The following is a 14,940-nucleotide window of genomic DNA, read 5'->3' as shown; positions in this document are numbered from 1 at the left end:
AGATGGCGCCAGCTGCTAGTCACTTTGCTGAGACTTCGGTGTTATGTTCCAGTTTGTCTTTTGGACATTTTCAAAGTATAGTAAGAGAAACAAGACACAATTATCGGTGATTACATTTATGAATAACCACAAGACTAGGAATAATGAGTCGGTTCAGGGATTTCGATACAGCGTTGGTGGATATCTTTCCATCGGTATCTTAGAAGATGCAGGGTTGGGTTAACCCTCCAGGAGCCAATTTGGTGTTGATTAACCCTCTAGAAGCTAAGATTAATGTTCTGATGGTGTAAATTTGGATGCTATGGTGCATCAGGGTCTCCATTCTGTAATTGCTTGAGTTACTGTAATAGCTGTCATGTGCCATCATGCTATAGATTACTGTTATGGTTCTCATGTGCCACCATGCAGGCGCTTCTAAAATGTGCGAATAAACTGTCGCCTCGCCGACATTTTTGTGTCCAATATATTTCCAATTTTCTTCACTCTTCTTCCAGATGTATGTCTTTAGCCCGGTAACAAGTACGTTGAGGGTTCTGACACAATTTTAGCGGCACTTGAGAGGGTTTTGGTATTTTCAAAATAGACCAATGGTGATGTTCAATTTTAACTCTAAAATGCCTCCGAAGCAGAGGATGATATTTATCATAACCAAGGAGGTCTATTCAAGGTAGTTCATGACAGTTGTGAATCTCACACACATGATGAAAATGCCCCCCCCCAAAAAAAAAAAGAAACCAACCCAACAACAATACATAATTTGGCATACTGTGAAGTGATACACATCTGCCATCCTCCTCGATACAAACTTGATATGAATATAAATATGAACTTTACCAAGAATACATGAGCTGAGAATACATCTGAGAAATACGAAAAAACTGCATTTTAAAAAATATATATTTGGTTCTGACAAGAGCTGAAGTTTTGAACTCACAACCATAGAGGCTGGAGGGATGAGATATTTCATGTTGAACTTCAAAATCCTCAACTTCTGCCTTACCTGACATGAACTCTCATCTTTTAAAAGGGAAGGCATACCTCATTGTGAGAATTTGCCACAATCAGATACACATTTCTAAATTCTATGATTAAATGATTGCATATTCTCAGCCAAACTATTCTTGAAATAACGGTACTTAAAACCGGGAAGTATGTGTAACCAACAGAAAAATCAACAATTACATTATATTTTCGCAAATTTTGCTTGCCGTGAAAAACCTGAAAATTACAGTATTTAATAAATAAGGAGATTCTACCGCGGAACCATGTGTCATTGGTTTTTCTTCAGTTCAGCTAGTCTTTCTACCCTCTCTTCAAATGTGACTATCCTAGGAGCTCGCAGTTGAAACGTTGGACAGACGACTTGGAAACGTTCATCTGAAAGGCAGATATCATCAAATGGTTGAAATTGGTATTGACCCTGTACACAATTGGTCAAACTAATTACCGACCACAGACTTAACTTCACTTTCATTTCTTTCCACTTGACTACCCTAGAGGAATGTCAGACCAGTGACCAGGGAACAAGAGGAACATTGCGTCCTCTTCGTATCAGGGGCACTGATCACGGGGAACACAGGCAGGATTTCCGTCAAAGGGGGTGATCTATCCCCCCCTCAAATTTTGCTAGAGGGGGATATCACCCCCTCCGGTTTGCGAACTAGTGTTTTAACATTGAATCAGCATTGTTATAGAACGAAATGTACAAGCTAGAGATCAACAAGGTCAGCCATTTGCGCAGGCCATGATTCTTAGCGTAGTTTCGCACTTGCCATCGTGCTCGCATCTACAGCATTTTCGTCATGAAAAAGTTTTCGAGTTCGAAAGACAAGCTTTGGTGTGAATCAGCGGCCAATTCAGTAATTTCCATAATTTATGCATGAAACTAGGACGTAATCGTGGTGAGGATAAGCATTTATTTCTCCAAGTTTTTTCGTCAGAGCTGCTTGGAAATCACTTTTTTGGCGCTACTTATTATAAATTTGGCATCCCCTCACCCCCACAAAAATTTCCCCTTTGAAATAAGGGGTCTATTTCTAAGCTATAGCCTAGAAAACTCTACCATAAGGTTATTAACCTTTGGTAGTATATATTATGCTAATTCCTGCTAGCTCCGCTAGATGTCTGCAGTGTAGAAAAACAGAGTCTGCCATGGCGCATGCGCAGACCTCCCTTCCTCTGGAGTGACCACCTGAGATCGTCCTCGTTCCTGTAGACACCCACCTACACCGTGATGGGTAGCCCCCAAGAGGGGAGGACGGGTGGGATCCAGAAAACTTAGAGTTTTCTAGGCTATCGCTTAGAAAAAGACCCCTTATTTCAAAGGGGAAATATTTCTTGCGCTAATGAGCCTAGAAAACTCTACCATAAGGTTATTAACCTTTGGTAGTATATATTATGCTGAATCAGCAGAGGAAGGTGGGAGTATATGAGAATAAGGGGGATACCCACCGGAAAAAATAGAGAAAGACCTCCAAACCGTGATACCGGCGGAGAATCGAATTCGGTAAAGACCAACTTTATCCCCCCCCCCCGAAAAAGAAAAGGAGAGGCGGTGGATACGAACCTACGCAGTGTTGGAACATGCCACCACTGGGCAAAGCCTCCTACTACCATCTAGCTGCTGCTGGACATCGTGTAGATAGTGGGAGGTGAAAGCCGTCTCTCGTGCCCATGAGCCGGCTTGAAGAATGTCTCGCACTGGGATGCCCGCAGAGAAAGCCCAAGACGCCGAGAGCTTCCGGACGTCATGACCCCTCGGGTGAGCCCCTCCCCCACTAGGAGTATTGTCGTACGCATAGCAAACAACTTTCTTAAACCAAGACGAAATTGTTTTTGTAGACACTGTGCCTTCGCCGCGGCACTTAACAAACAGGGACTGACCATCCCTATGACCCCCCGTACAATGCAAATAAAACTTCAACGACCTTTAATACTGGGCACAAAAACCTGTCTGGCGTGTCTCTGCCCGAGAACGCGTCATGACGAGGAATAAAGAAAGGTTTTGGATCAACCTGCGCTGCCTGGGTCTTAGCTAGAAAACCAGGCACCGTTCTGAGAGAGACACCCTTCTCAGAAAAAACTAAATCTCGCTTATCTCTAGAAATGGCATGTAGCTCACTGGCCCTCTTGGTGCTCGCCAGTGCTAGCAAAAAACAGGTTTTCCAGGTAAGAAACTGCTTATCCTGGACTGAGCCATATGTTGGAGGTTCAAAAGGGGCCGACATTAGACTCTTTAATACCAAAACTAAATCCCAATCTGGCACTCTTTGCCTAACGACAGGTCTGTCGTGACTAAAGTTCTTGATCAAACTTGATAACACTGGGTGACTTCCCACCGTGTAACCGTCAAAAATTGGCAAAACATCTGACAAAGCCGACCTATGGTTTGTCACTGTGCTCACCGATCTCTTGAGATCCTCAAAGAGGTACAAAAGATAATCTCCAACTAGTTGAATGGAGACAGACTCCAGAGACCTACCCCGCCTATCGAGCCAACCTTTGAATGCGGAGAAGTGGCTCTCATACACTGAACGTGAGGAGAGCCTCTGAGGTCTGGCTGCCCTTCGCGCAACCTCTTCAGAAAAACCTCTCTGAATGAGCGAACGCTCGATAACAACCAAACGTGCAGGTCCAACATCCCCGGGTTGGAGTGGTAAACGTTGGATGTTGGTTGGTGTAGCATTTTCCTGGATAGAGGAAGGGCCAGAGGAAATTCCACCAGGAGCCCCAGCAATGTTGGGAACCACAGCTGAGATGGCCATGCTGGAGCCACCAAGAGAATGAGACAATTGGCTGACGCAATTTTCTGCAGAACCTGTGAGACTAGCCTCACCGGAGGGAAAGCATATACGACTAGGTCGTCCCACTGGAGGGTCATCGCATCTGTCGCCCAAGACTGATCGTCTGGGAAAGGGCTGACATACAGTGGCAGCTGGTGGTTGAGATATGTTGCAAACAGGTCTATCTGTAACATGGGGAACAAGTTGTGAATCTGTCTGAACAGCGACACTGACAGAGTCCACTCGCCCGGCAATATCTAATTCTTGCGACTGAGACTGTCCGCCATGACATTCTTTTTGCCTGGGATATACGCCACTCTGAGGGATATCTGATGTAGTTGGCAGAACCTGAACAGGTCTCGAGTCAACATAAAAAGGGCGATGGAATGAGTGCCCCCCTGGCGCCGAATGTATGAAACTACCGTGGTGTTGTCTGACAAGACCCGGACACACTTCCCCTTTACTAGATGTAGGAAATGCGCCAGGGCGAGAATTACTGCCTTCATTTCCAGGAGGTTGATGTGCAAACTCTGGTCTTCCTGATTCCAGAGGCCTGACACCATGTCCCGGGCGAGATGCGCCCCCCAACCTGACTCGCTGGCATCGCATACCAGAGACATTTGGGGCTCGGGAGGATGCAAGGGATCTCCGGCAAGCAGATTGTCCCTGCAGCCCCACCATTCTAAAGCTTCGAAGAACAGGGCAGTCAGCGGGACCACTTTGTCTAGGGGGTCCTGGTGGACCCTGAAGAAACATTTGAGATAAAACTGCAGGGGTCTCAAATGGAGACGACCTAGGGGGGAATGAAGTCCGCGACGAAGTTTAGCAGGCCTAGAAAAGCGAGGAAGTCCCCCGCCCGAACCTCCACCTGACTTCTGAGCTGCGATATCCATGACATGACCTTGTCGATCGACTGCAGAGAGGGAAAAACGAGGCCTCTTACCAGATCGAACAACACCCCTAGATACACGAACACCTGACGCGGCAGAAGGTTCGACTTTTCTAGATTGATGATGATGCCCAATTTCTCTGCCAGATGCAAGACAAATTGCAGCTGCTCTAGAAGGGTCTCTGGAGACTTGGCCCTCAGTAGCCAGTCGTCTAAATAGAGGTGGATCAGGATAGCCAGACGCCTCAGATACACGGCCATCTCCTTCAGAACTTTTGTGAAGATGAATGGAGCCGACGCTAGGCCGAAACAAAGGGCCCGGAAGCGATAGACTGTGTCGTTTATGGCAAACTGAAGGTAACGACGATGTGATTTGTGAACCGGAATGTAAAAAATACGCGTCCTTCATGTCTAGGGTGGCCACGTACTCCCCTTGATTTAGCTGCGCTCTTACTGAGTGCACAGACTCCATTTTGAACTTGGGGACTGCAAGGTGCCTGAGTACGAATTAGCCAATACAGAAGGCCTAGTAAAGGGCTTTTTCTTTGGCGCCCCGAATCCCCTGCTCTCTTGGCCACTCCATGCAACTTATTATGCTTGGCAGTGAATTTATTCAACTGGGGAACCACATTCCCGAACAAAGAATGTTGGTCCCCTGAGGGGGGAAGAAATGATTGATTAAGAGACCTTCTAGCCTGACGCTCAATGCCCTTGACCTCCTCCGCCTTGATCTTGAGAGAGAACTCCTTGACAGTGGCGTAAGACTCCATACTAACCCCCACGTCCGCCGCAGAAGGCTGAAGGGAATCGGACTTAACTGAATAAAACTTTTCCCTATATTTGGGAATCCTTCTCTTACCCAACTTTTTCCCTGCAATAAGGGAAGGGGACAGAGAGTTTGGGTCCTCAACCTTTAGCGTGGCGTCTCCCCACATTTGTTGGTGAAGACAAGCGAATGAGGATGGGATGATAGAAGAATGAGGAAAGGTGGAGGGCTTTCTTACTTCGTCCCCAACCTCCAGCCGAGACAAGGCAGTCACCTTTGAGGATGACACCTTCCTCGAGGGGAGATCCTCCCCTAGCACGACCTGAAGGTTATCCATTAGCACAGCAAAGTCTGATGATAACTTTGGGTCCTCGGGCTGAGCCAGGTCCTGATTAGAGATTACTGAACGAATATCCTCGTCCTCACTAAACCCCGTATGGGAGGGGGCGTAAAGATGGAAACTGACCTGGCGGTCAGGGGAATACTCCGAGCCCTCCGGTGACCGAGAACGAGAAGTTGGTATAAATGTAGGCGCCCGAGCCAAAGGATGCTGAGGCCGAGCAGCTACCGAAGCATGGGTTAAAGAAGGGGCCAGAGACTGCGCCCCAGCCCCCCCTAGCCCTAACGAAATTCTGATAATCCAGAAAATCTTGGTACATATCAGGGTCAAAACCTGAGCGACCCTGATAAGTACCCTGAGCGTCGTCATTAGGCTTACCCTCGTTCACATACCGATGCATAGCTCTAGATCTGGCCCTAGACCTAACAGACGGAGATAAAGTTAACCCAGGAGGGGAACCACCGACTGACGATTGAGGAGAGCGGGACCTGCCCCTCTGCCTATTTGGGGAAAATAGAGCGGAAATGGGATCCCGATGGTCAGAAGACACCTGGACCTCCATAGCTACCTCTCCAGCATTACCCGGAAAATCCCCAACCCCCAGCTGAACACGATCAGGGGAGGAGCCGGGAGACGAAGGTCTACTAGCTAAAGTACTACTGACAGGGCCAGGGCCGGGAAACAAGGCACGCTGATGCCCGGACCCGGTCCTATCCTTCTTAGTCCTCTTACTAGCCTTATCCTTGCCCATGCTGGCACCACGATAGGCAGGAACAAAAACAACAGAGTACTGACGAAACAAAAGACGTTGGTTCTGCTCGTCAGTATAAAAGCAGCTACTAAGCGGGTATGCTGTTCGCAGTAAGCCAAAGCAATGCAAAAACAATAACAGTAAACAGAAGCTATGCGTACGACGAATACCGCGTGAGGCAGGGCGCAAACAATAGCAACTGCAATGTAAGCAAAAGTAACAGCGTTAGCGACAAACTAAAGCTGGAAAACAGGGAAGAAATCGAAAAAATTATCGATAAACATACCCTCATTTGCAAACCGGCAAAACAAACAAGTGACACCGACACCGGTGTCTGCAGGAATGAGGACGATCTCAGGTGGTCACTCCAGAGGAAGGGAGGTCTGCGCATGCGCCATGGCATGCGCAGACTCTGTTTTTCTACACTGCAGACATCTAGCGGAGCTAGCAGGAATTAGCATAATATATATTACCAAAGGTTAATAACCATATGGTAGAGTTTTCTAGGCTCATTAGCGCAAGAAATAAAATCTTGGCGGAAACCCTGACAGGTATTTTAATAGAGTAAAACCTAAACATCTGTGAGACCCATGATCCCTCACTGACACAGAACCTTCATTCTTCCATTATTTGTCCTCAGGTTCAGCAATGGCCAATGTGGAATTGGTCCAGAACAAGGTCAAGACACCTCTATAAATAGCACAGCATTTCTCCATCCCAATGGTGTCCTTAGCTGTAGAGAGGTTCCACTGTTATTGCAGAAGTAAAGATACACACAACCTGATGAGTTCGGAAATGTCAAATGTACCATACCATACCTGTTTCAAGGTTCCTAAATACAAAATGACCACCCATCTGTCCAGTGGGAGAAGCTATATTTGTACGGCTAACATACGAAAACTTTTCGCCAGGTCGCATTATAGGGTATTCTCCTGCAATAATCAAGCATAAAAGAGGAGATAACGCTGGTCATACTTGCAGTCTACTTTCTCCTTTGAAACAGTTACATAAGACTGAGACCTGTTTGTTATTCATTTTTAATACAAATGTCAAAGGCTGCAAAACATCGGGAAACTTTTACACAAACAAACAGCACACCTTGCCCAGACAATTTCAGAACCACCCCTTCAACTTTCAACTTTCGGACACATTTATTATGGGTCATCCGGTCACTAAAGCCTCACCCACTTCACCTACAAGCAACCTTTAAAAAACTGTACGATTGTCTGCTCATGTACTCTATCACTTGCTTTCAATGTGATTTGATTTTGACACCAAATATCACAGGTTAAAACACATTTTCATCAAATTCAAAGTTGGTTTCCTCTACTCCTAGTCATTTTGCTGAAAAGTTTGTCAAAATTGACTTAACTAAGCAGGTTTTGATTCTCTATGAAGCACTCATCAATGCGCCAAGACAGCAGTGCCATGCTTTGTTTGATATGCGAACAAAACTAAAAATCCAAGTGCAATGCATGACCAGCTACTTTTACCAGCAAACATGCTAGTTTCATTGTCTCCCGACAATTGAAAATTAGCAAATTCACTTACTTTCATATTGCAAATTTCACAGTCAGAGTCCCACCGTTTTTGGTTCAAGGAATTGATACTGAAGTGGAGGTATCAGTTGTCTCACCCAAACCGTGAGGGCGGAGCTAAAATGTAGACCCAAACTGTGGAAGCCGAGGTTTTGACCAATATTTTAGCTCCACCCAAGCGGTTTGGGCGCCTCAATCAATACTGACAGTGAGGTATTAATTTCTATTCTGAAACATCTCAAATTAAATACCGAATAGCAGTAATAAATGCTTTTGGAATGCTTCCACATTTTGCACCAACCCAAGCGGTCAAGGTTGCCTAACCATAACCGCTGAATTCAAAACAAGGCTTCATTGACGCATTTACACTGCATTTACAGTGCATTTACACTGTAGTGTGCGGCTAATTCTAAACCCAGTTGTTTTAGAAGACACAAATGAAACTTACCAACAACAGCCTCTCCATTGACCTCATCAACACCATAGTCATGCTTGATCAACCAGTGCCGTGTTTCTAATTGACACGATGCAGACACAGGGGCGGACTCTGACATAGACATTCTGAAAAATGAAACCTATTTCTTAAATCACATTGGATCAGTGACAAGTGAGCAATGTAATACGAGCTTCCCTAGCATGTTTAGACCAAAAGGAGTATACTGCTACTTGAAAGGAGTGGGTCCCCATAATGACAGATTTACGTCGACGGAGGACCCACTGTCCAAGAATGACCTGTGTCTGTCAGGAATGTATTTCTGGATATTTCAAATCTTTCTGAAACTAAAAATAATGTAATGCAAATTGGCCGGATTTGTGCATATTACACTACATGTAGCTCATGCACTCAAAAGCTGAACTGTTTGGTAATGTAGAAATTTTGTTTCATCTTCTTCTGAGCCATCGAGGTTCAATTCGGTCCGTACAACTATTATTTCAGCTACAAGAAAGACGGATCTTCTTGCAATGTCAAAGACTTGGGGGGGGGGGGGGGGGGGGCAAGATGTCACTGATTCAAAGTCACCAGAGGAGTATAACAAAAGGACTTACGTTATGTAATAGCTAAAACTAGGATGGTCTGGATGACTAAATGGAAGAAACATTGTTCCAACGGTTACTTTGACATGCATTGTAACTTCGACACATTCAGGGTCGTGGTAGAAACGGAACAGCTCATTGTTGACAACAGGATATTTGCCATTCACCATATCCAAGGAGAACTGGCACAACCATTCCTTATATGAATCGGCTAAAAGGAAAAACATCACTCAATTTTCAATGATACATCACAACACATTCAGCAGGTAAAGGCCGTTTTTATCATCTGTAAAAATTTCCGGAACACTGCATTGTGGTCCTTTTTAAGTATTCTTCAGGGCTGCCAGAAGGGCAAATGCTCCACGAATAGGTCAAGTTGTACTGCAATAACTGAAGGATCTCTCTTTGTCCACAGGGCAACCAGTTTACTGAAGTACATGCACCTTGTCCGTGTGAAAATTGAACACCTCTGCAGTGCCATTGGAACATCCTTTGATGGGTAAATAGAGCAGATTACAAGCCCCAGAATGATACTAGACAGAGTTATGCAAGAAGCTGCACTTCGTCTTGTGATCAGTAACCAAGTATATCTTATTTATCCAAATGTGTTTATTTTAACTTGTCCTTTTAAATCATTAGTCCTGACACTATCGCTTTTTTTCCCAAGGTTGAAATACTATCTGATGTATAAGATATTATGATATGACCTGGCCGTTATAAATGGGTCCTAATAAACTGTGTGTTTTCTGAGCTTCAGCTTCGAGTGCATGTACCAGAATCTTTATTATATCTCTCTGGTTGTCAGTGTAATCAATGAAGATCATTGTATACAAACCAATATTCACTTCCATGTCCTACAAAGTGAGCCTTCTATGTGCATGTGAATGGCACAATTTTTGATTTGATTAATCAATTGAGGGACCAATTTCAATACACAGAAAGAGAATATTTGGTCAACTCCCGCACATTACCTCAAATTCCAAGCAGTTATTGCCAAATTTCATGCCTGTTTTGGTTTCATCTGACTAAAGATGGTCACGACATCCAAATGCCTAAGTCAACAAAATATTTTAAATGAACAGTTTCAAGGAAAATACTTGTGTGAACCAATATTTACCTAAAACAGCATATGAAGCCGATGGATCCATGAGGTAAGAGCCATCTCCCGACATATACAAGATCTGTCCTCTTTTGCTGCCATTCTTCGATTCATCAAGAGAGACCATGACACTGATCAGATGCGACACACTCGCCATTGTGATGGGGATGGCTCCAAGGCCAATAACAAAGGACTAAAAATATAAAATACTCATAGGAAATTTACATAATGTGAACTGCAAAATCTTCGCATTTGTTTGCACTTTGCGACCAGAAAAACTTCCAAGAATTCGTGAAAGCCACAGAAATAAGGCAAGGATAGTTCTCCATTGTGTGGCTAGTGAGATGGTATGCATGATACATCTCTAGTCTTTTCACACTTTTAAAAGGTCAGCCATAAATTGCGAAAAAATTGTCAACGGCTTTGGCCCTCTTCTCTTCCCTCGGTTTGTCAGAATTGCACAGTGGCAACATCAGCACCTGCCACCAATGAAGTCTCTGGTCAATTCCTGATCGCTCACAGTACACTCATGTGATAGAAGGTATCTTCAATAGTGTAGGTTTCTCCTGGGGTCTCCTGTTTGCACCCACTTTCAATTTAATCACCCAATTATGTTTAGCTTATAATGTTCAAGTTCATGCTCATCAATAAATAGTCCCAGTGGCAAAGAAATGTGCCATAACTTGTGTTCTCTCTGGAGACAAGCTAGAAACATCTTGTCAAGACAACACCTAGATAAGGACAACAGCCAGAGGGATTCATACCTGTAACTGTGACCTGTGAAGCTGGACCGGATTCAGCAGTTCTGACCAGTAATACGCTTGGTCATTCCCAGACATATAACCCATACCTGAGCCAAACACACTGCAATAGCACAAAAATAACTTATGAATTTCTGAAACAAAACAAACATTAGCCAAACATACTGCAATAGCAAAACTGATCTGATGAATGTATCTGGTTATGGGCAGGGAGTTAAAAATCTTTCTTTAACTAGGTAAAGTCATCAAACCACCGGCCCCAGATAGGGCCTAAACCAGCAGCTGTGTGGAAAATTGTCTGCTCCCAATTGCAAAGATTTTTGACAATCAGATTTCACCATTTCTAGAACAACTGTCATCTGTTTGTGATATTGTGAGACTACACCAACATCGTGGGTTGCAGCCATGCTGTTCTATTTTTAGACCTGCCTCACAGGGCTATAAATAGCCACCCAATGCAACAATATCTCCTTAGCGGGAAGGAATTAATTCTCCTACTATAGTTCATTAGAAAGAGTATTCTGTCAAACAAATACAAATGATGCAAAATAAGCTGCAGATTTTAGAAATATGAGATGCATAATGAAACGATCTCTAGATAGATGAAATGTTGAAGTCGGGGAAAAATCATCTGCTGCGTGCTTTGGCGAAGTTCTAGTTCGGGTGGTCAGATGGATTTCGAAATACATGTGCACCAAATGGGGATTACTAGGATCGCCAAGGAGCGCATTTATTGACATTGTGAACATTGTGAGGGGCGCAATTTCCTCGGAAATCGCGAGGAGCGTGGTCAATCACGCACCCAACTTGCGTGAGCATGAGCGCAGCGCGCTCCTTCTCACGTGAAGCACTGCTCGTTCGAAATCTTTGATCAGATCAAATGCCAAATAAGTGCACCTGTGTACCCAACAGAAGTTATTACAATTATACATACCCTTTTGGAGGTACATCCTGTCCTAATAGCATGACTAATTCAGAGTTGGTCGCATCCTTCTGCCCATTGTGGATCCTTATTGAACATCTCATGTCGTCGGGGAGCTTATAATTGAGGCTCTCCTCCACTTCATCCAATTCTTTCTCACTCAGGCCATCTAAATTAAAATGTGAATAACTTCAAGTTTAGAGAGTGATAACTTGAACAATTTTGTAAACTGCAGCTTTTTTTCATACTAAAAGTATTCTTTCCGATATGAGCCTAAAAATGTAAATAATGTAAGGCAGCAATCGAAGTAATTTTTTAGTATCTAATTTTTAACTGGTTTCTGACTTCTGGCAAGGTCTGGGCCCAGTTTTTTCAAAGCCTAGTTAGTTTAGCGGCTACTAAGTTTTAGTGACTGCTACTTAATATCTAAGCGGATCCCTTGAGGAACCGCTAACTTAGCGGTGGCATAGCGGCCGCCAAACCTAACGGAGCGAACTTGGTGGCCTCCTAAGATAACGGTGGTTTAGTAGCCGCCAAACCAGATAGCAGAGCTTTGAACAACCAGGCCCTGATGCCCTGAACTCGTATGCTTTCCATTTACCAAGACCTCTTTTTCCCCCCCAACAGATCACAAAATGGGATACATCTGATTTCTTAAGTTCTAGCCCTGTACTAGATAGAAAGAGTTGACCTGCCCTCTTTTGACCAAGCAAATTACTAAGCCGCAACGCTGATTGCTCTGCTCCTATTTGTGTACTTATCTCCTCAGTGCTGCCGCGTGCCATCAAGCATACCCAATGAACCAGCAAATACAGGATTATGTTCTCATGTCACATAAACCTGTTACAATTTATTTACATAATTTTCTGGCTCGGTTGACCACAACATTGACCACTTATGATTGGCTTCCGAATCTGTTTTTGCAATGTGGACAGTTGGATACACGGATGGAAAAAAGACCATTATCACGAAATATGCATCGAGTGCAAGATAGATCCAAAATGATAGGGCAATGTAACCCAGGAACTATGAGAAATTTGCATTATTTCCCAGCAGGTCTTGACTGCTGCACTTAGAAAATGAAATTGAACAAGTTATAGCAGATTTTAAACAGAAAGTTGGTGGACTGTTTAGTGAAAATTTCCATGCAATGAGTCCAGGACTGCCCCATTTTCAGGTTTTTAAAAGCTACTGGTGAAAGTATGCATCGCACACTTTCCTACCTACCGTTGAGCATGTCATAAGTCATGGGCACGTTTTCTTTCAAGTAACCCTCAATTCTATCCCAGGCTTGCCGGATCTCACGATACACACCGATGTAGTTGCCATAATCATGATACCATTGCATGAAATACTGACGCCAACTGACCCCTTCACGACATCTGAAAATTATCATTTGATTGATGATTTTTTATTGAATAACAAGTTGCAGTCATCTGTACAATCATGGAGGGCTTTGCGATGTCTTCCTTGTGATTATTTTGCATTCAAAGGTGCGCAGTGCAAAAGCTTACATATTTGTACACGACACATATGACATCAAAAACATTTTCAAACTTGAAACTTCTGCCAACTACCAAGTTACACTTGACTTAATCCAGAAAGCTCATGAAATAAAAATTTGCCGAGTATCGTTGACGTAGTACTTGAATTGTACCTGATAGGGCCCTCCAGCACCAGCTTTATCTGGAAATATGACCGGAGTTTGGTATCGGAGTAACCTTAGAGAAATCACTCAGTGTACAGGTAGTTACCAAGGAGTAAGCAGCGGAGATTTGAAAAGAAGGCTTTTGACTACAAGATAGGGGTCTATTTCCGGGCTGGAGATAACCCCCGAAAAGTGTCTTTTGAAGCGTGAGACTTGGTCCAGGTCCCTCACATTTGAAACGGTCAGCTTAAAAATCTGTTACAGGACTCCTGAGATTTTGTAAAGACTTAACCTCTTGAACCCCAAAACTTGGAACATGCCGGGGTCCCAGGGTGGTCACGTGGTTGCGAAATTGGGTCCGACTTTCACGATGTATAGCGCCCACATACAACCGCCAAAGTCCGGTACTGAGGCGCCATCTACCCAGGCATGCTCTCACTGACCCTACTGTACATCAAACACGCTAAAACAAGCAATAAACCAACGCCCCAGTTCAAGGGAATAAAAATAACATCGAGACCGACCTGTCGGTCGTTGGGAAAAAACGTTATTTCAAAATGACCGACTTGCATAGCACGAACGGGCTTACCTCTTGAGAAACAATATACAATACCTATTTACCGTTTACCCTTTGAGATGCAAAGAAAGCATGTGAGACACCACATATGATGAAGCTGATATCCCTCCATACCAAAAAGTTCACTTTTCAGGCATAGAGCCACTGCCATCTCGCCATGTGCCTCAACATAAGAGAGAGGATGCGATGATGAGTGGATTACCCGAAAAAAAATTTGGATATTTTATGAAAATTTGCAGAAATGGCTGAAATTTTAGGGAGGCACAAAAGAAATTAGGAATTTTAGGGCCGTTTGCAAGCCTGCAAACCCTGCCACACACTTTTGGTACTACAATACCAGGATGCTCTACACATCGGGAGTGACCCCCAGAGACTTACTCTTTAAGCAACCAGTATCTCTTGCAGAATCGCTTCCAATGGATGTCATCTTGGCACAAAGTGTGGAGATGTTGACATGTGCAACATACGCTGAAAGGAAGCAAAATATTATCATCTAAATGTTGTTTTCTAAGATTTCATATGCAGTACTACTTTAAGTCTCTCTTCTCCTGCAGTTTTTGGCTGAAATATTGAATATTTTTACCAATTTAAAGGCAAGGGGACTTAACACCTCAGCTGGTTACTTGGCAGGTTTGTAGGTAGCTTGAATTGAAGCTTTTGATCAGGGGGAGGCAAATGTACTTTTTTTTTTCTCTGGGAGCGCATTGCACAGCACAGTATGACAGATTGTCACTGAATGTAAGATATCAACGTGTTGACTACCTGCCAAAGACAGTGCGTCCTTGGGGGATATTGCAGTTCACACGCCAAAGCTGAAATGATTGATGGGATG

At 43.9% G+C, this 14,940-nt stretch overlaps 1 protein-coding gene across 1 annotated transcript; it reads right to left on the bottom strand.

Moving 5' to 3' along the window:
- Positions 1 to 324: 324 nt before the first annotated feature.
- On the bottom strand, positions 325 to 14,569 carry LOC135487519 (F-box only protein 3-like). The gene is made up of 9 exons (XM_064771274.1): positions 14,487 to 14,569; positions 13,111 to 13,265; positions 11,896 to 12,052; positions 10,965 to 11,064; positions 10,219 to 10,393; positions 9,114 to 9,312; positions 8,515 to 8,627; positions 7,347 to 7,460; positions 325 to 1,377 (listed from the first exon to the last, which is right to left on the bottom strand). The coding sequence occupies exons 2-9, from the start codon at positions 13,229 to 13,231 to the stop codon at positions 1,271 to 1,273; spliced, it is 1,086 nt and encodes a 361-aa protein (XP_064627344.1). The 5' UTR covers positions 13,232 to 13,265; positions 14,487 to 14,569; the 3' UTR covers positions 325 to 1,270.
- Positions 14,570 to 14,940: the final 371 nt, after the last annotated feature.

This window comes from Lineus longissimus, chromosome 5, assembly GCF_910592395.1.
Source record: "Lineus longissimus chromosome 5, tnLinLong1.2, whole genome shotgun sequence".
Taxonomy (NCBI): Eukaryota; Metazoa; Nemertea; class Pilidiophora; order Heteronemertea; family Lineidae; genus Lineus; species Lineus longissimus.
This window is presented reverse-complemented; position numbering and strand designations above follow the sequence as displayed.